The sequence below is a fragment of the Neophocaena asiaeorientalis genome, unplaced genomic scaffold (assembly GCF_003031525.2).
Source record: "Neophocaena asiaeorientalis asiaeorientalis breed wild unplaced genomic scaffold, Neophocaena_asiaeorientalis_V1.1 scaffold78, whole genome shotgun sequence".
Taxonomy (NCBI): domain Eukaryota; kingdom Metazoa; phylum Chordata; class Mammalia; order Artiodactyla; family Phocoenidae; genus Neophocaena; species Neophocaena asiaeorientalis.
The window spans coordinates 11,359,380-11,385,081 of NW_020175018.1; the positions used below are offsets into that span (position 1 = coordinate 11,359,380).

The window sequence follows — 25,702 nt, forward strand, 5'->3', positions numbered from 1 at the left end:
TTAAGTCCTCTTTAATTTCTCTCGAATCTTTTTTTAGTTTTCAGTGTAGAAGTCATAAAGATCTTTTGTTACATTTTTCCTTAAGCATTTCATATTTTTGATGCTATTGTAAATGGTATTTATTTCCATTTTAATTCATTCTATTTTACAGAGATAACAATTCAGTTTTGTTTATTGACTTGGTATTCTGCAACCTTGATTAGTTCTTATGCTTTTTTTTTTAGTATTCCTTATAATTTTCTACATAGACCATCGTGTTGTCTGTGAATAAAAACAATTTTGCTTCTTCATGTCTGGTGTGTATGCCTTTTATTTATTTTTCTTGCCTTATTCACTGACTAGATCACTGGCTAGAACCTCCAGTGCACTCTTGAGGTGGTGAAGGCAGACATGCTTGCTTTGTTCCAGATCTTAAGAGAAAATCATTCAGTGTTTCACCACTTAATTATAGTGTTAGCTGTAGATTTTTTTGGTAGATAGTCTTTAACAGGATTAGGAAGTACCCTTCTAGAGAGTTTTTATCATATATGGGTGTTGAATTTTGTCAAATGCTTTATCTGCCTCTATGTAGATGGTCATATGGTTTTTCCTTTTGTCTTTTATTATGATGAAATATACTGATTGACTTTCTTTAGTTAATTTTTATTGCTTTATTGCTTTATTGCTTTTATGGTTGCTTTACAATATTGTGTTAGCCTCCACTGCACAACAAAATGAATCAGCCATACACATACATATATCCCGTCCCTTCACTGATTGACTTTTGGATGTTAAACCAAACTTGCATTTCTGGAATAAACCCCAAATGACATATTCTGTTGTCCTTTCAATATATCATTAGATCAGTTTGCGAAAATTTTTTGAGATATTTTATATAGAGGTTCATGAGAAATATTGATTGTTCTGTGGGTTTCTTTTCTTATAATTTCTTTGTCCGGTTTTGGTATTAGGGTAATGCTGGAGTCATAGAATGAGTTGGAAAGTGTTCCTTCCTCATCTGTTTTCTGGAATAGTTAGTGTAGAATTAGTATTTTTTCTTCTTTAAATATTTATAGAATTTACCAGTGAAGCTATCTGGACATAGGAGTGTTTTTAACTTCAGTTCAAGTTTTTAAATAAATATAATGCTATTTAAGTTACCTACTCTTAAATGAGCTTTGGTAATCTGTGTCTGTCAAGGGATTTTTCCATTTAAGTTTTCCAATGCCTGGGCATAAAGTTGTTTGTAATATCTCCTTATCGTTTTAAATATCTCTAGGCTCTGTAGAATATCCTCTTCATAATTTTTTTAAATAAATTTATTTATTTGTTTTTATTTTTGGCTCTGTTGGGTCTTCATTGCTGTGCATGGGCTTTCTCTAGTCATGGCGAGCAGGGGCTACTCTTCATTGTGGTGTGTTGGCTTCTCACTGCGGTGGCTTCTCTTGTTGCGGAGCACGGGCGCCAGGCTCACGGGCTTCAGTAGTTGTGGCACACAGGCTTAGTAGTTGTGGCACGCGGGCTTAGTTGCTCTGCGGCATGTGGGATCTTCCCGGACCAGGGCTCGAACCCGTGTCCCTTGCATTGACAGGCGGATTCTTAACCACTGTGCCACCAGGGAAGCCCCACCCCCTTGTTTTTTAAAAGTAGAGGTTTGGGTCGTTGATTGGAGAGCTTTCTTCATTTCCAACAAAAACAATGTAATGCTGTGAATTTCCCTCTAACTCTGCATTAGCTGCATCCCTCAAATTTTGATATGTTGTGTTTAATTTTAATTCCATTCACAATACTGATTTCCCTTTTCATTTCTTCTTTGACCCATGGGTTGTTGAGGTGTCTGTTATCTTGCTTCCATATGTTTGTGGATTTTGCAGATATACCTTTGTTATTGACATCTTATTTAATTCTGTGTCATCAGAGAATAACTCAGTTTTATGGCCTAGCATGAGTCAGCAAACTTTTTTGCTGAGGTTCAGATAGTAAATATTTTAAGCTTTGTGGGCCACATATGGTCTCGACTGCATATTCATTTTTTTTTTTTAACCCTTAACAAATAGAAAAACCATTTGTAACTCACAGGCTGTACAAAAACAGGCTACAGGATGGATTGGCCTACATTGACCCCAAGCCTAGACTATGATCCCTAAATGTTTCTTTTCTCCTGAAAGGAATGTATATTTTGCTGTTCTTGCAGTTGGAAAATTTCTGGTCGTTATTAAAATAGTTCTTCATCTTTCTTTTCTCTGGGACCCTAATTACATGTATATAGACCACTTGATATTGTCCCACAGCTCAGGTATCTTAGATGAACACATGGAAGGAAATAACATAGATATAATCATGATGTAAGAGAAAAGAAATTAGAAGTAAGAGAAAAGAGGGGAAAGTTGTTAATTCAGAATTGATTCTTTGTAAAAAGCATAATAGATAAACTTCTGGTAAATGTAATAGTAAAAGGAAAGAAAAGAAATATAAGCAGGATTTAGGTTGCACAGAGGAAAGTAAGAGCATAAGGACATTTGAAAATTAGAAAAGAATATGATGTCTAGCTCTCACGTTCAGCCCGTGCAACTAAAATTGAAAATCTTGACGAGTTAGATCATTTCTACGGCTATTTAAGACGAAATTTCATAACAAACCCATATCAGAGGAAGAAATTGGAAAAGTCATTAGAGGATTATTACCAACAAAAGCACTCAACTCTTTGAGTTGGCCCAACTCTTTTTAAGGCAGCAGTCTATAAAATTGTCAAGAACAGGTAATTCCCACATTCTGCAAACTATCTTAAAACTTTGAAAAATGTTGGGAAGCTTCTCAGTTTGTGTAGAGGAAAACTAATCTTTTAAAAATTTATCTTATGTCCAACAACCTCATTGAATTCTTCTGTTGTTTCTACTTCCCCACCCCGTTTGTTGGCTGTTCCATGACCCTTTGGATCATGTTTTAGGCTGACAAGTTTATTATGAGTTTTATGCAATAGGAAATTATGTGATTGCAAATTGCATGATGTTTGTGGAGAGAGGCAGATGAGAGGGGAAGGGTTTAAGAAGGGGTTGACCTGTTGACTAAGCAAATGTCCAACAATTCTATATTCTCCACTGTTTTTGTAAGGCCTGTTGAATCGTCTCCCAGTGCCTCTCCCTATCTCCATTCTGACCTGTCTTTCCTACATTCTCTCCAGTGGAAACTTTCTAAAAGATCAGATTACTCACCTGCTTAGAATGGTCCTCCAGCCCTCTGTTTTTAGATTCAAAGGCAAGTTCATTGTTTTACTCACTACTGAATGCTTAGCAGCTAGCACTCAGTAGGTGTTTATCAAATGGGTGGACCTCACTGGAATCTAAGACCTTTCTGATGTGCCCCTTCCCTGCATTTCTAGCCCTCCTGCTGCCCGTGGGAACTCTGTATAGCTCTCCAGATGTGCCGTTGCCATTCTTGCCTCGGCGCCTTTGCGCACGCACTCCGTTCCTCTCCCTGTGGAGTTACGTTCGAGCTCTGTGTTATGATAGTGCCTTTACTTTCCTCCATTGCAGCTCTTACCACTCTAGTTACAGAGGCCGGTTAGCGTGCCCCTTTCCCTGCAGCCAAGGCCCTGGAGGCCGTGCAGCGGTGTCTTTCATAGGCTCTCCCTCCAGCACGGTGCTTGGCTGCGTCCGTGCTCCACCAGGCATGCAACGAGCGTTTATTGAAGTAGCTGACTCCTTTCTGTTTTGCCTTTCTGTGTCTGGGATATTGGATGCCAGCATCCAGCTAAGTTATGTTTGTGTTAAACATGAATTGAAATGCAATTACAGCCGGCAGTGTGGTTTGAGGGCTGAGTAATAGAGTAAATAAGAAGGGTGACTTAGTCACGAGTGCCAGTTCATCTCCTTTGCTTTCCCGCCTCCTGTCATTGAGTGTGACTCATGAGCCGCACGAGTTCAACTTGTCTTCTCTTAAATCCTATCACTTTCACTCTTCCTGTGCTCCTAGCCTTGTTGGGTCTCTTCCAGGGCGCCTTTGTTAAAACCGGTCAGAAGCCCACAGCCAGGCCTTTGCGGGCTGGTCGGTTCCCACAGCACCTCCACAGCCCGCTCCGGTGGTCTGTGCGGAGCCTGGGAAGAGGCGGGGCAGCGACACAGGGCAGGGGGAGCCTGGGCCAGGGTGCAGCCGGCATCCTTCCTCAAGCCCCGGACGCCATGCACGGTCGCTGGGGTTTCTGCTGATCCCAGGATCACTAGTTTTCACTGTTTTCTTAGCCAGATCCTGCTAGTACCCTAGCTGAGGCAAAAACAGTGCCGTTTATCAAAGATGTTGCCCTCTTATATTAGACCCGTTTTGTTTTCCTTAGCCTCATTGAACTGCATTCAGGAATTATATCTTATAATTTGGTGTTACCTTGAAGTTAATTGATTTGGTTTGATGGAAAAACTTCCTTCTTGTTCTGAAGAAGACACTTAGATGTCTTGGGGTCTCCAGGATCTTTCAGCCCTGTGCCCTTGCTTGTTAATGAGCATTTCTGTAGCCTCCCTAAGTCAGCCTGCGGGCTCCTTCATAGAAGCGCACTGTCCTAGGTGCGGAGGAGGACTCCTTAAACTTTAGAGACGGAGCAGCTGAAGAGGGGAAGCACTCAGGTATTAGCAGTCATTTATCAAGCCCTCAACCACGTGCAGGTCCTGCGCTGGGCACTGGGGATTGTCAGGTGCAGTCCCTGCCCACGGGCAACTCACAGACCCAGACAGGAGGGGTAAAATGAGCAAAGACATGGAGCCCCTCTTCCTTCCCAAGATTGATCCCCCCATGAGAGGGGAGTTCTCAGTTCCACGTCTTCCTGCCTTGGTTCTTGCTTGTAAACCCCTCTCGTGAAAATCTCTCTCCTTCTTTCCCTCCTTTCTGCCCCTTCCCTCTCCTCACAAACACGCTGCTGTCCGCTCTGTTCCTGAAATCGGATGCAGCTCACCTCGTGCTCCCTAAGTGTCCCGCTCAATAGCTTTTTCCTCATTTTTGTTCTTCCTGATCTCATCTCAGCTTTGGGTGCTGTTGACCAGTTTCTTCCTTCCTTAGTGTGTTCATTTTCTGAATATAGAGCTAACGCACACTCATCGTAGACAATTTGGAAGATATAGAAAAGTACAAGGAAGAAAAAAAGTGGCTCATAATCCTATCACTCAGAGGAAAAATGCTGTTAACATTTTGACATACATCCTTTAGTTTTTTTCCCTCCGTGTGTGTGTCTTAGCAGTAGTGGGATTCTGTCATATATTCTATGTAATAACATGCTTATTATTGCATTGTATGTTACTATTATACTATCGCAGTATTTTCTTGAGTCATCAGATATTCTTCTCTAGCCCTTCTTTCCTGAAGCACTCTTATCCCTTAAATGAGATTCCGCCTCTCTCCTCCTTTGCTCTTCCCCGATTTCCCCTTTGCGTGGTATCTCTGCCACCCCGCCCCCCCGCCCCCAGGTTCTGAGCCAGTCTCCTTCACTGTATGCTCTCCTCCAGCCTGGGGCCAGTCACTCCCCACTCCTCCCCCACCCCTGCTAGCCTCGCTCCTCAGCCAGGCCCACGTTTCCACCTGCCTGGCAGACAAGCCCACAGGTCGTGGCTGGCTGACACTCGGCCTGAATATTCCCATACTGAACTGTCTTGTGTGTCCTCCCCAACTCCCCACCCAGGTCCCCAACCCACAACTGCCCCTGCTCTGAACTCCCTCCCACTTGGAGGCCAGGACCTCACCATTCGTGTCCTGGATGGTCTCTTCCAGGAGGACTCTGGTCCCTCCCTTCTCAGCTCTGGATTTTCTCCTTTAAGCATCACTCTTAGAATTTCTCCTCCCGCTCTGAGCTCTCCAGACACTCTCCCTCTTGCCCAGGGGCGAGCCCTGAGTCCTGCATCTGCCCTGCTCCTGCACCCTGCCGTGTGTCTCCTCTCAGAGTCCCGCCATCCCAGCTCCTCGCAAGTGGGCCTCTTAGGACCCAACCAGGCCCCTGTCATTTCTGGTCCTGTCTTCTTTGGGGCCGTGCCTTCCCCTCTTCCTCTGCTTCATTCCTGCCTGTTGATGCTTTATGAGGCCCCCACCTAAAGCTGCCTTTGATTCTTCTCTCGCCCCACCCCCCACACCCTGAATATCCGTGCTGTGTCTGTCCCTGTGCTAGTTGCTTCCATGGATAGTATCTACTTTGCAGAGTGACCGCATGAAGATACTATTATAATCTTATTTTACAAATAAGAAAACAACCTCAGAGAGCTCAAGGGCTCAAGATCACACAACAGGTGGGTCTCCTGCCTCTAAGTGTTGTGTCCTCTTGCTGACTCATCACATCTTCTGGCTTTCCTCTGAGGGAGGTTCCGCGTCTTACTCATACTTGTATATGCTGAAGCGCATGGTGCCATGCCTTGTGTATCGTAAGTGCTTAGTAAATATTTGCTGAAAGAAAAGTAAAGACTTGTGGCCTGATGGGATGAATTGCAGCCTAGTGATGACTGTACCCATAGGTTGAAGTCTCTATTTAAAGCCAGGTCAGCCAGCATACCCCACTGTGGCACGGGACGGACACAGTGCTTCTGACACAATGTGAGCAGCAATATTTACCACTGAGGAAGTGTTTTCTGTATGCTAGGTGCTCGGCAAGGCTCATAATTGTCTCTTTTAATTATTACTACAACTGCGTGAGATAGAACCTATTGTCTCCATTTACAGAGGCAGAAGCTGAGGCTCAGAGAGGTTGAGGAGCTCAGCCAAGGTCACACAGCTACTAAGTGGCAAAGCCAGGATTTGAATTCACATCTGTCCTGTACCAAAGCCCATGTTTTAAGCTGCTGTGTTCTGCCTCCCTGGCCCAGGAGAGTAGGTATTGGACCGTGTGAGGCCTAGATTGTTAGATCATAGCCAGAAAGGGACTTTGGAACACTGTGCCATGGTTAGCCGGGACAGAGAGGGTGGTCTTCAGGGGCTGAGCTAGGCTTCAGCAGCAGCTTCTCTTTTGTTCTCTTTTCCTTCCTCTGCTTGGCAGACTCATCCTCCATAACGAAATTCTTACTCTCCGGATTCCGTGATAGAGAGAGAGTCAGTGAACCCTGCCTTTTTTTTTGTAAATTAACAATATCTTCATGACATTTTAAAAATTATAAAAGCTCATTTCAGAAAATCCAAATCATATAGAATTACAGAAATAAAGAGCAAAAATATTACCTTTTCTTCCCTGTAATCCTACACGTATTATTAACAGTTTGGAAATATCCCGCTAGGCTTGTTTTTTCCTTTTGCAAGAAATTGTATGTATGTATTTATTTATTTATTTATTTATTTATTTATTTATTTATTTATTTATTTATTTTTGCGGTATGTGGGCCTCTCACTGTTGTGGCCTCTCCTGTTTGCGGAGCACAGGCTCCGGACGCGCAGGCTTAGCGGCCATGGCTCACGGGCCCAGCCGCTGCACGGCATGTGGGATCTTCCTGGACCGGGGCACGAACCTGCGTCCCCTGCATCGGCAGGCGGACTCTCAACCACTGCGCCACCAGGGAAGCCCCTGTATTTATTTTTAATAAAATAAGGAATACAAAAACTTCTTATTTTAGAAATATCAAACAACACAGCCAAAGCTCAAGCGCCTTTCGACCACACCTGATTTCTATTAGCTGCTGTCATCCATTGGCTTTTTCTTCCTTCTCCTCTGCATTTGCATATGTAAATAACTTTCAGAACTACAGCTTCATAACTTGTCTTCTCAGTATGAATTAGATCATGCAGTGAGCTCTCGCTACATCTTTACTGAAGGATGCACGTGTCATTTAGCTCTTCCTAGATCAGCATCTGTATGTAGGTCACACACATTCCCACTCCTCGTGTGTGGTGTCCGTGTAGGCTGAGCACTCTGTGCAGGCATCCTCCCCCTGCTCAACTTTTAGTTTCATTCTGGTTTTTCACTAAACAAAGCCTTAGTACAGGCCTCCTTGTTTGGGTCACCAGGCTTAGCAAATAAGAATAAGAATACAGCGTACCCAGTTAAGTCTGAAAAAAATTGAAATTTTTTAAAATTTGAAAAAAATGATTCATTGCTTACCTGAAACTCACATTTAAGCGGTGTCCTTCCTGTGTCTCCTCTGGAAACGCTCCGCCTTGTGCACATCTGCGAGTATTTGCATGCCTCACTCCTTTATTTTTAAGGTCTCTATCGTCTGATTTTTTTTTAATTAAAAAATTGTGATACAAAACATTTCATATATATACAAAAGTATAGACAGTAACGTAACAAATACCCACATAACCGCCATGCATCTTTCCCAAGTCTTAACGTTTCACCAGGTTTATGTGAGGTTTTTTTTCAATAAAAGAAACAAAACGTTACTGGTGCCTGTGCACCCTCCAGGCCTACGTGTCCTTCCTCGTGCCAGAGTAACCACTGAGTTCGGTATTTATCATTCCTATATGTTCTTTTCTGCTTTTATATAGATGCTATCATATGGAATCCATATCATACCGTACATATTTTCAACTTGGTTTTTTGCTTAGCATTGTTTTTGAGATTTATCATTGGGGATATGTGTGGCTCCCGTTCAGGTGTCTTCAAGGCTGTGTGGAATTCTGTCGCGTGAATATACTGTGATGTATTTATTGACCCTTATGTTGATGAAGATTTGGGTTGTCGCCAATAATTCACTACTATGAACGGTATTGCAAATAATATCCTCATATCGTTATGCTAAGAATTTCTTTTCTAGGGAACAATTTAGGAGCAGAATTGCTGGGTCATTTTCCCCTTACTGAACATAGTAAATGTGTTCTCCAAAGTGGCTTTGCCAGCTTGTGCCCCACTCATTTTGGTCAGATAGTTATGGTTTAGTCAGTGATTTACCATGAATGATATAAAATTGTCATTTTTAATTTGTATTTTCCTAGAGTGGGTGAACATTTTCTCATATGGCTTCTACATATTCTATATAATTTTTCTTTCCACTTATTTCTTTTTCTCCTTGATTTGCAGGGGTTCTTTATTTATTTTGGATATTAATCCATTGTCAGTTATGCATTTCTCACAGTGTGAGGCTTGTCTCTTCACTATTTGAGTGACCTTTGTAGTATCAAAGTTTTTAATTTTAGGATAGTAAGATTCATCAGTCTTCTCTTTTATGGATTTTCTTATACATGTGTGTTTACTTCTTCAATAATTCCCTCTATTAAAATCATAAAGATAGTTTACATCTTCTTTGAAAAGTTTTAAAGTTTTGCTTTTCACATTTAATCTTTAATCCACCTAGAATTTGTTTTTATGTGAGGCAGAGCTCTAGTTTAATTTTTTGGTCCACAGCTAGGTATCTGTGTGCTATTGATTGAGTAGTTCATGCCTCGGCCACTGGTGTGTCATCAGCAGCTCTGTCACAGATTGAATGCTCGTGGCTGAGAGGAACCCACCCTCCACCTGGGTGCCAGCCAGCCACGAGGGAACCTCTAGGCCACTGATGCTGCTCTCCATGGGGTCTGTGGAGGTCCAGGGCTGTGTCCTGGCGTGGCTAGCTGCAGGTGGCAGAGGCAGGAGCCTTTGTGACCCAGGTGCTCTCTCCTGACCACCAGGAATGTGGAGGAGATTCCCCTTCGATGCAGCCAAATGCCCTGCCCATGTTTCCTTCCCATTTCCTGTCTCATGGGCCTCACAGTCCCCAGGAACTGATTTCCCTGTGTCTTCCTTTCCCCATCAGCAGATGCAGAAGCAGGGCTCCTGATTTCCAGGGGTGTCTCCAGGACCCTTTGCTTTCTTGCGCCCCGCCCAGCACCAGGAACTGGTCCCTTCTGTGCCTGCGGTTACCACGGCAGCTGCAAGGAGGGTGGAATAAAGAGAGGGCCGTTCCATGCAGCCCCTGATGTGCCCCCTTCACTCCATGTACATCTTTCACACTGTACATTCTTTTACTTGTTCATTCAGCCATCTGGCAGATATCTGATTGTGTCCTACCAGCAAGGCCCTGGGCTATGTCCTCTGAAAAATTTAAGGAGCAGGAGTAATAATAAAGAGCTGACATTTTTGGAGTGTCTATCACGTGCCAGATCTTATGCTAAGAGTTTTTTTAAAAAATACAGCTTTATTGAAATATAATTCACATACCATAAAGTTCGTCCTTTAAAAGTGTATAATTCAGTGGCTTTTCCTGTAGTCAGAGTTGTGTAATCTTCACCACTGTCTAGTTTCAGAATATTTTCATCACCACAAAAAGAAACCTTATACTCGTTAGCAGTCACTCCCCATCTCCCCCTGCCTCCAGCCCCTGGCAACCACCAATCTATTTTCTGTCTCTATGGATTTACCTTTCCTGGACATTTCATATAATTGTGCAGTATCTGGCCCTTTGTGACTGTCTTGTTTCTTAGCATAACGTTGTCAGGGTTCATCCATGTTGTAGCATGTGTCGGTACTTCATTCCCTTTTTATGGCCAAATAGTATTCCATTGCATGGATAGATCACATTTTGTTTCTCTGTTCATCAGTTGATGGACATTTGGGTTGTTTCCACCTTTTGACTCCAAAAATCCAAGTTCTTTCCTCCATCTCATGGTTTTCTCCATATTAGAGAAGGTTTGATGCACGCAGCTGTCAGAAGGGAAGATCCTGGAAGAAGAGAGTTCGCTCCTGGCTAGTGTGGGCAGGGAGGCCTGGCAGGGTGGGACTCTGTCAGCCACCCGCTGAGTGACGAGATGGAGCCACAGGGGCAAAGCCGGGGAGGCAGGAGGTCGCTGGGCAGATTAGGAAAGATGAGCTCAAAGAGGGAGAGCTCGGCCCGTGCTCTGGGACGTGAGTGCAGAGAACAGCCCGGAGGCTGAGGGAGCCGTGGCAGGCTCAGGACAGAGCTGTGCATTCGTTTCTCTTGCTAAGAAATATCAGACATTTCAGCTGAAGACCCCTGGCAGACTTGAGTCTCCCCTCAGGATTCAAAACAGTAAAATGACGCAAATAAATCAGAACCGAAAAGCAAGCATTCCTGGGCTCATCAGCAGATAAGTCAAAAGGCTCTTTTCACTTTATCGTTTTTAGAAGGCATTTGGGCACACCTCCTGTTAGGGATCCAGAAGGCTGTTGTGCCCACACTGGTCTGAATAAGGGTTTAAGGGGCTCCACGGTTGGCCACTGTCTGACCTGGGCCAAGTATGTGTGTTTCAGCAGAGGATGATCTAACACGTCAGGAGCCCTTTGAACGCCGCTCTTGTTTCTAGTGTCTGCCAGATGTTTCCTTTGGAACGTCTGTGGAATGTCCTGGCCCCTTTGATTGCTTTCTGTCTGGCAAGCACATCTTTGAATTGTGGGTGGGCTCTCTTAAAACACCAGGGTGTGAACAGATTGACAAAAACTGGTGGTTAGCTGTCTTTCAAGAGCTACTCTTTGGGCAAGAGTACTTGATACTGACATTGAAGGACCTCTGACAGTTTTAAGGATTTACTGCACAGACCCTCTCCAGGGGGCTTAGCTGGGGAGCTGATTTACAAAGTGTTTCTCAGGTTTAAATCCAGCATATCTTTAGTTCTCATCCCATCAAATGAAGTCTTTTAAATTGTTGTTTTTCTTCTTTTTTAATATTAAATTTTTTTTTAATTTTTGTTTTTCTTAGCTATATAGAGTGAAAAGGTACAAACTTCCAGTTACAAAATAAATAAGTCATGGGATGTAATGAACAGCGTGGTGACTGTAGTTAACGATACTATATCACATATTTGAAAGCTGCTCAGAGACAGTAGGTCTCTAAAGGCCTCATAGCACACACACAAATTCTGTAAGTACGTATGGTAACGGATGTTAACTAGACGTACTGTGGTGATCATTTCATAGTGTATAGAATATTGAATCATTATGTTTTACAACTGAAACTAATGTAATATTGTATGTCAGTTATACCTCAGTAAAAATAAATTAAAAAAAATAACATTAAAGAATACCCATAATCTCGACTGTGCAGAACCAAACAGTAGTTAATATTTTGCTTTGTATTTGTCTAGATCCTTTTCTGTATAGATAACTTTTAAAAAACAAAATATGTAAACAAAAAGTAAAAAAATACTTTTTTAAAAAACATCTTTATTCAAGTATAGTTGATTTACAGTGTTGTGTTAGTTTCAATATATATACAGTAAGTTTGTATATGTTAATCCCAGTCTCCTAATTTATCACTTCCTCCCACATTTCCCCTTTGGTAAATTTGGTTTTGAGATCTGTGAGTCTGTTTCTGTTTTGTAAATAAATTCATCTGTACCGTTTTTTTAAATTAGATTCCGGGATTGTACTGTAGAAACCATTTTGTAACTTATTCTTTCCCCTGAACTTTCCATGTTAGTAGATACCTGTCCTCAAAGTTGTTTGAAAAGGCTGCTGAGTCTTCTGTTGTAAGGGTGCCCTGTAATCATTAGAAATGTGTCACTTCCTCCCCACTTTTGGCGTTACACTGTCTAGACAGCACCCCTCCCCCGCTACCGGGCTCCAGTCCCGAGCCCCTCTCTCTGCCCCTGTCGCCCATCAGCCTTGCTCCCCCTGCCGTCCTCACAGCACCCCGCCAGCCCCCGGCACAGCTCTGTCTCCAGATCTCATGCCAGCATCTTCCTGTCACCTCCTCAGAGAGACCCCCCTCCCGGTCCCCCACCCGAGTAGCCTCTCCCTCGCCACAGTCACTGTCCCCATTACCCTCTTTTATATAAGATGCTTATTACCTCCTAAAATTATCTTTTATATTTGTTTATTTGTTTGCCTGTTTATTGTGCATCTTCCCCCATCTAGAATGTGACCCCTATGGGGTCAGGGACCGAGTCTGTCTTGTCCAACCCTCTGTCCTCTGCACCTCTTCGGGGTCTGGCGCCCAGAAGCTCAGTATGAGGGAGCAAATGATGATCCACTCTTGTGCACAGAACTGATTATCTCCTCAGACTCTCTGCCCAGAAGTGGAATTCCTTGGTCACAGAGCATATATATCTTTAAGGCTTTTGATACGCAGCACCAAATGAATGTAATTTAAGGCTGTACCACTTAGTACTCATTTCAGGAGCGATTGGTGTGCCCATTTCCCCCTTAAATGGATTCTCTCATACGCTTTTTGGTAAAAAGATTCCCCACACACACTTAATAAATTATGGACATAATTCTATATATAGACATACTTCATCCTTTCTAAGAACTGAATACGTGTTCCATTACATAGACATACCGTAATTTGTTTAGCCAAGATCCTTTTGTTCCTCAATTTCCTCATCTATAAAATCAGGTAGTAACTGATTATTACTTACAGTAACTCATAGGGTTGTTGTGTTAAATGAGTGACTTACACTAACAATTTGAGAATAAAATATTTAGGGCAGGTCCTGGCACATAGAACACACACAGTAAATGTTAGGTGTTGTTATGGTCCTTGCAGCATGGAGAATGCAGTGGAATAGACTGCAGAGTAGGGTCATCGATGACGATGGTGCCGCATCTCCCATAAGTCCATGCACCTCTCCATCGAGGTCCTGAGCAAATGAACCCAAGTGTGTTTTCTTCCTAGGTCTGCCTGCTTGGGCACTCCTTGGTCCTTGTGGGACAGCATCCTCTAGTACCTTTTCCTCCACCTCCCCCGGTGTGCGTGAGCTCAGGTATTCCCATGTCCCGCAAGTTAAAGAATGTAATTAGAACACTAGGCCTTGCCTGAATGTACAGGACCTTTTAAAACCATTAGGGCTATTAGCTTAAATTTAAGTCTCACTAAATAAGTCAGTCATTTCAGCGTTACAATTAGTTTGTTTTCTTCTCTTCTTCTGTCATCAGAGCGAAGCTCTCCAGACCCACATGCTTCCAGAAGTGTTCTCAAGCCCTCTCTTCCCTGCAGCATTCAGTCTGAACCTGTGCCATATGCCCCCAGCTGCCTTTCACTGTGGCATTGCTGGTGCTTCTTTAAAGTGGCCTGGGTGGTTCTTTGTGTTTGGGTCCAGGGAGGCCTGCACGTGGCTTCTCAACTGACCCAAAGGCAGGGCCCACGGGTGTCCTGGTTTTGATCTGGGAGGTTGACTGTCCTTCCCTGGGCCGTTGGGGGGGCTCTGTTTGCTGGGTGCTGAGCGGGGAGAGGCAAGGTGCAGGGAGACCCACCTCTGCTCTGACCAGTGAATGACTTTGAGTTTACAGAGCTTCTCCAAGCTTCATCTTCTCACCTGTAAACTAGGTAGTAAATAGTACCCATTCCATTGGGTGGTTGGGAGGATTCACTGAGAAACTGCACATAACCTGCTTCCACCAGAGCCTGGCAAACAGGAAGTACTCGGCAGGAATTCCTGCCCCACCACGTGTCCTCAGACCGGGAGGGTTTCCTACAGTTAACCTCAGGATTTCTTCACACGGGCTTGCCCCATCAGCCAGCTGCAGGTAGCCAGCCCCGCTCCCCGCGGGCCGTCAGGGCTTCCTGAACACGTTTCCCTCTGGGACTGCTGCATGTCGGTGCAGAATTTGACCTCTGAGCTTGAGCCCGAGAAGGAAGGAATTCAGCGGCCTGGGCTGCATGAGGCAGAGGCTGAGCCCGCCCTGGGCAGGCAGCTTGTCCACGTCCCGGCGTTGGTTCTGCAGGACTGGGGGCTGCCACTCGCAGACACCGGCCTCGGGGCTGCAGGCCCTCCTCATTCTCGTGTTAGCTCTGGTGGACACCGGCAGTGGAGAAGGCGCATTCGGCTTTGAACATTGTCACACGTTGGGACACACTACAGAGATGCCTAGAACCGAGGTCATGTGCCTGTAGGAACATCCCTGATGGTCCTCATAGTAATGGTTCCTCTAAAAGGAATGATACCCCCATACTGTCTTCCATGGGACATTTTCCCAGCTCTCTGATTTTTTAAAATTAAAAAATTTGTTTTTCTTTTTAACAAAGTGATACACGTACAGGTTAAAAAATCAGAGTACTAAAAGGCTTATAAGAAAATATAGCTGCCCCCAGCCATGTCCCTGCCCGCTCTCCATTTTTCACTCCGCAGAGGCAGTTACTTTCAACTCTTTTAGATTTTTTCACTTCTGGTACTTCATCTCCATGTTTCTAAATAATGTGTTTATACTGCTTATTTCTTTTTTTTTTTTTGCGTTACGCGGGCCTGTCACTGTTCTGGCCTCTCCCGCTGCAGAGCACAGGCTCCGGACGCGCAGGCATAGCGGCCGTGGCTCACGGACCCAGCCGCTCCGTGGCACGTGGGATCTTCCCGGACCGGGGCACGAACCTGTGTACCCTGCATTGGCAGGCGGACTCTCACCCACTGCGCCACCAGGGAAGCCCTATACTGCTTATCTCTTGATCTACTTATCCTCACGTTTAGTTTTCTCATAATCTCCCCCTGTCAGGCAGTATCACAATTTTTGGTAAATTAGTGAGCAGTGTTTACACATATAAACATTGAGTACCACTGAATCAAGTAATGTACCAGACTAGAGTTTCTTTCTTATAACCCTTTCCTTTCCTTGGAATTAGTTCTTGACTTGTTTCTTTCATTTGCTTTATTGTCTAGGTGCCTACTGATTTTTATACAAGAATTTAACATTTTTCTTTAAAATTTTCAAGCTAGTTACTAGCTGTTAGTAACAAGCTAGTTTCAAGCTAGTTACTAGCTGTTTTCAAACAGCTTTACGCCTCTGGTTTTATTTGTAAACGCTCCAGTACGTCCGTCACGTGCCCGTCTGTATCTCTTCCCAGTGCTGGAGTACAGTCCCATACTCCCTCCTCCCTCAGAGATGGCTGCATCTGTCTTTGTTCCACGACCTTCTCTGCTTTCCCTCCTGTCCAGGCCCTGCCCGGCGGACGTGCCACCGCCGTCCTCTGGCTGTCCTGTGTGGGATCTGTTCCTGGAGCTCAGGGTTTCCTCTTTATTGATTCAATCCCGAGCCGTGCTGATGCATCCTCCTGTAGGTTCAAGGGTGGGCAGGGGATGAATTTAGTAAATGGTTGCACGTCTGCAAAGGTCTTTATCCTGCCTTCATGCTTACTTGATGTTGGTTTAGGTGGAGAATTCCAGAATTCCTCGGAATTTTGAAGAGGTTGTTCTCTTAGTTTCCAGTGTTGCTGGTGAGAAGTCTGATGCATTCAGATTCCGTTCCTCTGCACGTGGCCTGTTATTTCGCTCTGGAAGTTTCAAAGGTGGTTTCTTCATCCCAAATGTGGTGGGATTCTCCATTGCTTTGCTTTGGGGTGGGGCTTTTTTATTCGCTGTGCTAGAACTCTCAGGACCTCTTGAAGGTGGAGGCTCACCTTTTGTTCCTTTTTTTATTTCTCTTTCTGGAAATTTCATTAATTGGATGTTGTATTGATTCTTCAGTTTTCTTAGTTTTTTTCCTCTCTAGTTAACCTCTTCACCTTTGTATTTTACTTTCTGGAAGATTTCCTCAACTTTCTCTTCCAATATATTTTTTGAGCTTGTTATTTTAGCCGTAGTTTTTTATGTCTAAGCTCTTTACGTTGTCTTCAGTTGTTCCTTTTAAAATGTTTTTCACATTATTCTGTTCTTGTTCGGTGGTTGCGATGTAGTCACTCATCCCTCTGAAGACACTGATGATAGGGTTGGTTGGTTGTTCCTTAGCCTTCACTGTTTCCTCATATTATCTGTACTATTTTCAAGTTCCCGTTTTTCTAATAATTTGAGCCCTGTCTTTCATATTTGAGACTCCCCCCGATGTCTGGTGACCCTTTGTTGTCAGGTAAGAGTGAGGCCCTAGCTCCTGGGGTCGGAGCCCCGCGGTGGGGTAAGGCCTGATGACCTGCGGGCTGCACAGTGGGTGATGCAGCAGGGAGCTGGCCTCTATAACAGAAGGCCACAGAGCCTGTAGGTGCTGGTCCTCTCTCTGGAACTCTTTAGTTTCTCCAGAGATGCATCCTTTAATTTCCAGCATTTAGAGCGTACACCTGGCTGCCGAGGTACCAGAAGCAGGAAGGAGGGTGAGCCTGGAGGGGGCCACCATTCAGTCACCATTCACTGTGCATAGTTACCCCCTCCTTTCACTTTGGAGTCTTACTTCCTCCTTCACCTCCTTCCCCATCAGTCTGGTGTTCTGGAGCCCTGAGCCCTACTGGTCCCGTTTCTGCAGAAAATACTTCTGAAACAGGGGTAGGGATCTGGGAGTCTAATGGCTTTGTGTATAGGCCTGTTCCCATCTGCCTGTCTCAGCCCTAAACTCGCACCCACTCACCTCCAGGCCCTCCACCGTCATCCCAGGGGTATCTGGTGGCTCGGGGCCCTGGGGCCTCCGTCACCGCCTCCACTCTGCTACACCCCAGACCATCCACTTCCCACACCTCCACACACCCGATGGCATCTCTCTCGTGTTGTACTCCTCTCTTGCACTTTATTTTAGTGGCCCCAATACTTCCTCCACTTTGATTGTCATCTTAGAAGAATATTGGCAGAGAAGAGAGGTAAACCCACGTGTCCGTTCTGTCACTGCCCACCTACTCCTCCGCAGAGGCAGCTCCTGTACCGGAGAAGATGCGAGAAAGAGAGGGGGAGGGTATGAGAGTGTGAGTGGGAGAGTGTATGTGAGTGTGAGTGCGTGAGAGAAGAGTGTGTGTGTGTGTGTGTGTGTGAAGCCCTGTGACAGACACTCTGGGGGCGCTGCAGCCAGCAACAGCATTGGACATATTCTAGTCATTTGGGGAACAGGGCAGGGTACAAATAAGAACCGAAAGAATAAGTGGCCTTATTGTTGAAATGGGGATGTGGCCGCAGAGTGGTGATTTGGAAGGGGATACATACACTCCGTTCAAGGGATTAAGTCCTGGGAATTTCATTGTTTAGAATTCTTATTACATCACTCCAGGAGTCGCAGGGTCCTTGGTGTTTCACGCTTTGCTCCAGATTGACCGGCTGATTCTTTCATTCATTCCGTCAGCAAGTTTTGGTGGAGCCCATATGTATCAGGCTTAGCCCATATGTATCAGTATGCTTAGTGCAGGGGATAAATGGCCATCAGGCTTCGTCCTCATCCTGGTGAAGCTTTTAGTCCAGTGGCGGGGCAGTAGGGGCAGGTAAACGTTAATCAGGCAGGTACCTGATATGCATCTGAAGACCAGGTCCGGTCCCAGAGATGGGGAAGGAATCCCAGAGGACCGGAGATTGGAGCGGAGCCCGATGTGACAGTGCAGGGCTTTTCGAATCCTGACGTGGTGTGGTATCACTTTAAATATCTGTTTTGCTATCAGAGCAGACATCCTCATGTTTAATGTAGACCTGTTGACACTGGTTTTGTGGGAGTCCTGAGTGGGCACTGAGGCACGTCTCATGCATTATCCCCTCTGTCCCCGCAGTGCCCACAGGGTAGGGGGCTTGCTTAAGCATTGGGGTGTCAGGTTGGGGTCTGCTGTGCCTAGAGCACTTCTTCCTCCTCCCCCTGCAGCCTCCCATCCTGGGACTCAGGACTGAGCTCACAAGGGCAGAGTTTAGACGTGAAATTCTGCAGGCGCGCCCATGTAGCCACCTGCCACATTTACCTTGTAGCTCATCTAACTTGGGATGGGAAGAGTTTAGGTTAGACAGCACCTTTACGTGCCTGGGTTGTAAAGAAGCTTTGGGTACTTCTTATCGCTCCACGGAGGGCAGGGCTGCGAAGGCCCAGGCTGTTACACCAGGGCCACTTCCCTAGTCCGGCTGGGAGCCAGGCGCAGGCCTTCCCACTTCCTGCTTAGCAGTGGAGCCAGCAGCCAGTGTGGATCCGGCCTGCGGGCCCCAGGCTGCAGGCAGCTGCGCTCTGTCCAGATACACACACGCACGCACACACACACATACACACTCCCCTGCCCCCTGTCTTTCTCTCCCTCTTCTCTCTCTCACCCTCACCTCCCTCCACACCTCCCCTTGGCTGGGGTTGGAGGGCGATACACATTTTCACTTCATTGCAAAGGAGTCGTGGCCTCAGGGCAAAGCTGGGCCTTTGGATGTCTGTGTCGAATGTTTCTCAGGAGCGGATTGGAGGACTGTAACTGCCACGATGAGAAGGAGAGAAGGGGGCCTCTGAGGAGGGAGCAGGTCCACTGCCTGCTTTCTCCCTTGGCAGTCCTGCGCCGGCCTCTTTACTACCAAAGTGTCTTCTCATTCAGAAAAGGGAAAATTCTAGCAGTGGGTGAGAGGAGGGAATCATCATTTTCAAACCCTGGAAACAATAGCCTTGATTTAGGGTGCATCACGCCCCTCAGTGGAATTTCCAGTAGCCTGGAAAGCCCTTCTGAACCGCCTGCCTTTTCCGTGGAAGGTTGGACACAGCTCTCTTCCCTCTGAGTCCCAGCCTGTGGTCCCACAGCCTTTGAGTGTTCTGCGGTCTATTTTTAAAAATTTATCGAAAGTAATGCATTTATTATAGAGAAACCACATAGGTCCCCTTATCTCTTTGTTCCTGTAGCATCCCCTTATCTATCTCTTTGTTCCTGTAGCATCTTTTCACATTTTAATGGTTCTGAAATTAGGATGCATCTTAAAATAGGTTTGTGCATTTTGATACGATATTTCTTTTTTCCTGAAGGAGTGTTCTTTAAATCCATGGGTAATTCCCAAATGACTACATCTTAGAACTGAGGAAATACAATAAAAGTACAGTTTGGGAAACAAAAATCTTTCAAACATGGAACCCATGGGAGAAAACAAAGCAAAAGGGATCCTTGGGAGTGGGAAGTTGGGGCCACTGCTTCCAATTTCATGTTTTCCGAGAAACTTTATGTATGACCGTTTCGGGGGGAGATGCGGACAGGGCCTGATCCTGTTCCGTCGTGTTTCCTTCTGTGAGGGTGACGTACTTGGAGCAGACGTTCCCTGAGATTGTCCCCATACCACTCCTCCTTCAGATTTCAGGTCAAACATATCTGCGTATTTAGAATAAGGACCTTTCTTTTCCCTTTGTTGCACTTGCTAACTTATGATCGTTGGGTTTGAAAGAAGGCATTTTTCTTTTGCCAGTTGGCCTTTGGGCTTTCCAGAGGCCCCTCAGAGAGCGTGGCCGTCGGGGCTCTGGGGACCATCCCAGTGGAGCCACCCCCACCCCCCTGCCCTGCGCATGTGACAGTCCGAGGTCGTGGGCCTCCTGTGCAGTGTGGACACGGGATGGGGCTGCATCAGGGCCATTTTGTGTAAAGAATGGAGGTGCTTTCAGCAGTTTGTGAGAACGGCCTGGAGCTTGTCAGATCGAGGACGGGTTCCCAAAGTCTAAGCCTCAGAAGGACGAGCAGGGAGATGCCCAGAGTGCCCTGGCAGGGGCAGGGGTGGCGGCTGCAGAGCTTACCCCCGAAAGGGCACTGTTACCAGTCTTCTGGGGGGTCCCCCATTGGGGTCCAGCTAGAGTGTGGGAGGTTGATTAATACTCTGACCTGTTAGGCCGCTGAGGGAGGAAGCAGCCCAGGCCCTGATGGTCCGTTAATGAGTATCTTGGAGAGAATGGGGAGAGCGCATCTGGGCCGGCCTCCGTCTCCTCTCCCGTGTCCTTGTGAACGCTTCCCACTAGCCCCAGCCCCGCAGTCCCCTGCACAGGTCCTGTAAGACTCAAATCAAGGCCTGCTTCATCCTTGAATGCTGCTTAGAGGAAAATGTTTGCAGCTGAATACAAGAAGATGGCTCTTTAGACTATAAACAAGCAGCTGAGTCTTTTTTAATTTTCCTATCATGCTACAGTTTCCGACCTTGACTGCCACTCACAGAGCTTGTGCCGAGAAGCCAGTGCATCTCCCAGCTCCCCGCCCCCCCAGCACCCAGCAGAGTCCCAGTGACGGCAGCCCCTGGCCGGCCCGGGTCCCAGACGGAGCAGGAGGCTGTGCCAGGCTCACGGCAGGCGGTGCCCCTTTCAGGTGGCATTTCACGCCCCATTGGACTTTTTTCTGCACCCTGTACTATCCCCGGAGTAAGTGGTAATGAGCAACTTAATTTGCTGACTTCTCCAATCCCTTCTTGGTCCATGACAACAAAATTTGCTCTTTTCTCATTAGAACCACTTTTGTCAGGGTGTCTTTAATCAATGGCTTCCCCAGGGACAGTATTTTTAGAAGTTGTTATTTTTCACACTCTCCCTTTACCCCTCTTGGAAAATCTCTTCCCAGGGCCTCATGAAATGGACTAATGAGATGCCGCACGAGTCCAGGCTGGAGTTAATTGGTGCAGGTACGAAGAAGCTGCTCACACACGCCCTCGGCTGCATCCTGCCTCACCTGCCGTCCTTTTCTCCATCTCTTTGGTGTAGGTTGCACAGACAGCAGATGGTGTGGATGCTGACCTCTGGAAAGACGGCTTATTTAAATCCAAGGTTACCAGATACCTGTGTTTCACAAGATCATTTTCCAAAGAAAATGTAAGTCTTAGTGGTTTTCTGTTTGCTAAGTGAGCACAAGTCATTTACATTCCTGTTTGAAATCTCCTCGTTTTTTGGCTGTGGTTTATTTCCATCACTATGTTAATTTAGCTGTGGTTTTAGTGAACGGGATAGAGTCAGCAGCCTGTGCTGTGTTTCATTTATTAACAGTATTAACCACATACCCAAGTGTACAGTGAATTCCATTAAAACGTGTTCTCCAAAGGAGACTAGGAGATTTCCCTCACAGCTCTTGTCTGCCTGCCTTTCCTGCAAGTAACAAGTCACAGGGTAGTACGGAGGTAAGTGTCTTCCAGGGGAGCTGGATTTAAAGCTGACCAGCAGATGGGAGCATAGCTAGAAGGATGCCACGCGGTCACCCCTCCCCCAGACATGGCCCTGTTAACTTTCTCCCCGAGTCTCTCTGCCATATGACATTTCATCGTTTCTGCAGGTAGGTAGCCACCACACAGGCAGATTTCTTTTACTGTGTTGTTTAATACTTAAGCCCATAAATTAGGAAATTTTAAAGACATCTACTAAAGCTCTTCCAACAAAGTATTCTAATGGGTGGCTTAGAAAAAAGAGAAGTGGCTTTCGTGAGTGTCCACCCTGTGTGAGACCTGTCCTGGGCACTCTGCACATATGCCACTTCTGTCCTCAGACAGGCTCTTGAAGTACTAGCTCCTTTCCAACATCAGGGAGTTTTCATGCTTGTCCAAGGCCACCTGTCTTCCCTAACTCCAAGTAGGGAGCAGTCAGATTTTCATTTAAGGTGGCATTTTATTTTGGGCCTGAACGCTAAAAAAAAAAAAAAAAAAAAATGGGTGGGAAATATTTTTATAAATTTTATTATAACAGTAATACATGTTCATGATTTATAAAGAAAAAATCAGGTTCAAACATCCCCATTCAGAAGCATGGAAGGGGAAAGGCAACGGTCTTTCTCCATCACAAACCCCACAGCCCCGTGGTCCTATCACGGTCCTCGTGCGTCCCTGCAGCATTTGCTGGCTGTGGACAGTCACACAGTTCTCTGGCCCGCACCCTCTTCCACCAGCCATTCCTGTTGTTTGTTGGTAAGTCTTTGTTAGGAAAATGATTCCTAACAGACTCAGGGAGAACTCATTGCTTTAATTTTTTCCCACTAATGATGAGAGTAATACATGCTTGCTGTAAAGAACAGAGTTTCTGGTGGAGTAGGGGAAAGTCCTGGCAGGTGAGCCTGCGGTGGGTCTGAGCAGGTCCCTCATGTCACGGTGCAGCCGAGGAGACCCCAGGAACAGGTCTGAAGGCCGGGTTACCCTTCCAGGCATGGGGCTCGTGATCTTAGGGGTAGTGCCCCCTTGGCCCCATCCTTTCCTCCTGCGTCGACATCCACATACAGTTCTCTCTTGTCCCCTTTGTCCCTGGAGCTTACCTAAACCTTTTTTGAAACTAGTCGTATTCTTAGCTTTTGTCACCTCTTTTCTGCCCACTGGCTACCCTTTCTGCAGAAGGTCCGTGTGTTCACTGCCGCTCAGGGCTGTGAGGAACAACTCCTGAGGGTTGAGCATCTTGTTCACACCCTCACTCTGCCTGGTGGTTTCATGTGTTCACTCCTGGTCTCCACTCAGCCTCTCCTACTGAAGAGGAGACCGTAGCCGCAAAGGATAGCTATGATCTCGTTGGTCATTTTTGATTTCTGTTTTTGTTGCATTTCCTTGAAGGCCGTGGGGTGTCGGTACTCTAGGCCAGAAGAGCCCCTGATCCCTTGGAGTGGGGACAATGACAGGTCTCAAAATGATAGAGAGAAGTCACTGGGGCTTGTTAATTTTAGGCGTCATGGGTAAGTGGATGATAGAAAATACACCGATTTAGTCAACATTTGTCGAACGTTCAGGAGATGTTCCTTGAGTGCCTACTATGCGTGTCTTGCTCCATGAGGGCTGGGCAGACGTGGGGAGGTGGGTGTGATGAGGGGATGCAAGATGAGGACAAGGGCATTGGGAGAATCCTCTGCCCCTCTTTTGAGGCAGTAAGGAAATTAGGTGCATTTTATTTTCAGAAGAAGAAAGAATGGGTCCTATAGTGAGATCCAGAGGGATACAGCTGAAGGGGTGGCAGGGGCCCACTTGCCAGCCCAGGATTAGAGCAGGAATAAGGCATATTTTAATGTTACAGCCGGTCTGTCCCGGCCCTGCTGTCAGAGCCAAGACTTTGCATGACAGTTTTTTACAACTGCAAAGGAGGGATGTGGAATCTCAAGACTGGACAGATTCTTAATTAGGTGACTTGAGATTCGCTGTGTAGGAGTTTGCAGAGACTCCTTTGGAACCTAAATTCCTTTCCCCCAATAATGCTATTAATACAGAAACCTGGCTTTGGAGTGACATTGCTTCCTGGGGAAGGATTGAGATTAATTGCACTTTTCATGCCCTGTACTTTCTGCATTACCTGTAATAATAATGTACATAGATTAGGGAGGGAGGATATTAAACAGAAGAATTTATGAACATTTGAATATTAAGTTGGTTATCTGTGGCTACCTTAAATGCAAGGTTGTCAAAAATAATTACAGTATACTAGCAAATACTGGCTACCAGAGACAATATAAATACCCTGAGTCAGTGCGTATTGGGCTTTTGGCATGAATCATTTGCTCAACAAGGATTGGGAATACGTTCTTCATATTTATGAGGAGGAAATGAAAGAGAGCACGGGATGGGGGAGGGGAGAGGAACAAGCAAAATTAATGGTGTCGCAGAATTTCTGTATTAAACCCGGTGCAGTGGCAGCCCCTGCACGGAGGGACCACACTTGGGCTGCGGGAAGCTCTGACAGGGCAGGCTCCCATTCCGTATGCACAGGAGGGGTTTTTTCATGCTTTTTTTCATGGCTGCACCACTGATGTTCTGGTTTTATGATCAGGGGCATTTGTAGAGTGTGGAGTGTGAGGTCGCTAAGTGGTTTGCAGTTGACTTCTGTAAAACCCAACTTGTCAAGTAGAAGACGTTTGAGAAGGATATTGATGAACACCCATCCATCTATGGGGCAGGAAAACATACCCAGTTGTTAATTTCTCAATGCAGAAAACAGCGATGACATGGAAAAGCAACTGCCATGAAAGAAAAGTTATGATAGATTAGATCAGGTGATTCTGAAAGCAGCTGATGCTTGCGAGTTGGGTTAATGGTTCAAACCCTTCCTCCACAGTCAGAGATTTATTCCGCATCAGTGAGGGTTCCGCTTGCCACTTGTGCGCTGATCTGTGCATTGTTTTCCTGGGACCCAGCTACCTGAAATGTAATAATATTAAATCCTCGGCAAATACCGTATTTCTAGAGAAACGGTTTTGTGACCACAGTGCCGAAAAAACACTGGTCATAGTTTACACTTGACATTTTGACCTTCATGGCTAAATATCAAGAATTTATTTCATTTGTGTACTTTTGGTTTATAATACATTTATTAAATATACTTTTAATATAGCTATTGATATTGTTTAGATTCATCATCCAAGCAAATCCAATTTGATTTCTGGTTCTGAGTGGCCCACCCAGTTAAAAATGTACCAAAAAACATTAATTTATTCAGCAGATAATTACTGAGTACCTACTGTGTGCCCAGATCTATGCTAGGCTTGGATATATAGTAGTAGCAGAGATAGTTTTGGTCCTGATGGCTCTCAAACTCTAGTGGGGAAGCAGATATTAAATAAAAACCTCACAAATACGTCATCATAAATTGATATGAAGGAAAATTACGAGTGCCGAGAGAGGACATAGTGTAGAGTTCAGATGATAGGAATTCCCTGATTGGCTTTCAGGGATGTTGTTGGCACTGCGCAGGATGGGGTGCGGCACAGAGACAGAGGGGCACGCCCTTCTCTGAGCAGGACGCCTGAGGAGTTGCTGTGCAGGGCAAGGTGGTGGGGTCGTCCGGGAGCGCAGAACAGGTATACTGAGAGTGTGCTCATGGAGGCTTGTGGGGATGAGGTGCTCCTGGAAGGTGAGCATTCCAAGTGCATTGCTAGTATCCTGACAGGAGAGATTTGGGATCAGAAGGCATCATTCTTTCTTTAACTGAAGAATTTAACGAAATCTCCGAGGTGGGCCTACATATCTCAGTTGTAGGGTAGATCGCTTCAGAGCTTGTTTCCAACTTGAAATGTGGGCTGCGAGTGCCGTTGTGTTGGCAGAGAATTCTCTCTTGCAATTACAGGATGGCATGCTGTCTTCGAAGATATTTTTGCACTGGTTGCGGAAACTGTGCACTGTGGACCCCGTGCACTACCACTAAGTAGAAGCTCTAAGAGGCCCTTGTGCATGTCATTTTAGATGTGTAATATTAGGCAGCAGGGCTTTTCACTGTGTCTTAGTTTATGATTCGTGGGGTTTTACAGAATGTGTCTAGCCACCGAAATGTGTGTCAATATGCAGACTGGTGATCACGTAGGAGTGTGAT

At 45.6% G+C, this 25,702-nt stretch overlaps 1 protein-coding gene across 1 annotated transcript in view; it reads left to right on the forward strand.

Annotated features, from left to right (window-relative positions):
• MVB12B (multivesicular body subunit 12B) overlaps positions 1–25,702 on the forward strand; it is a 199,162-nt gene that overhangs the window by 55,060 nt on the left and 118,400 nt on the right. The window contains exon 4 of the mRNA XM_024762198.1: positions 21,149–21,256. Coding sequence (XP_024617966.1) covers positions 21,149–21,256 — 108 coding nt within the window. The remainder of the gene's footprint in view (positions 1–21,148; positions 21,257–25,702) is intronic.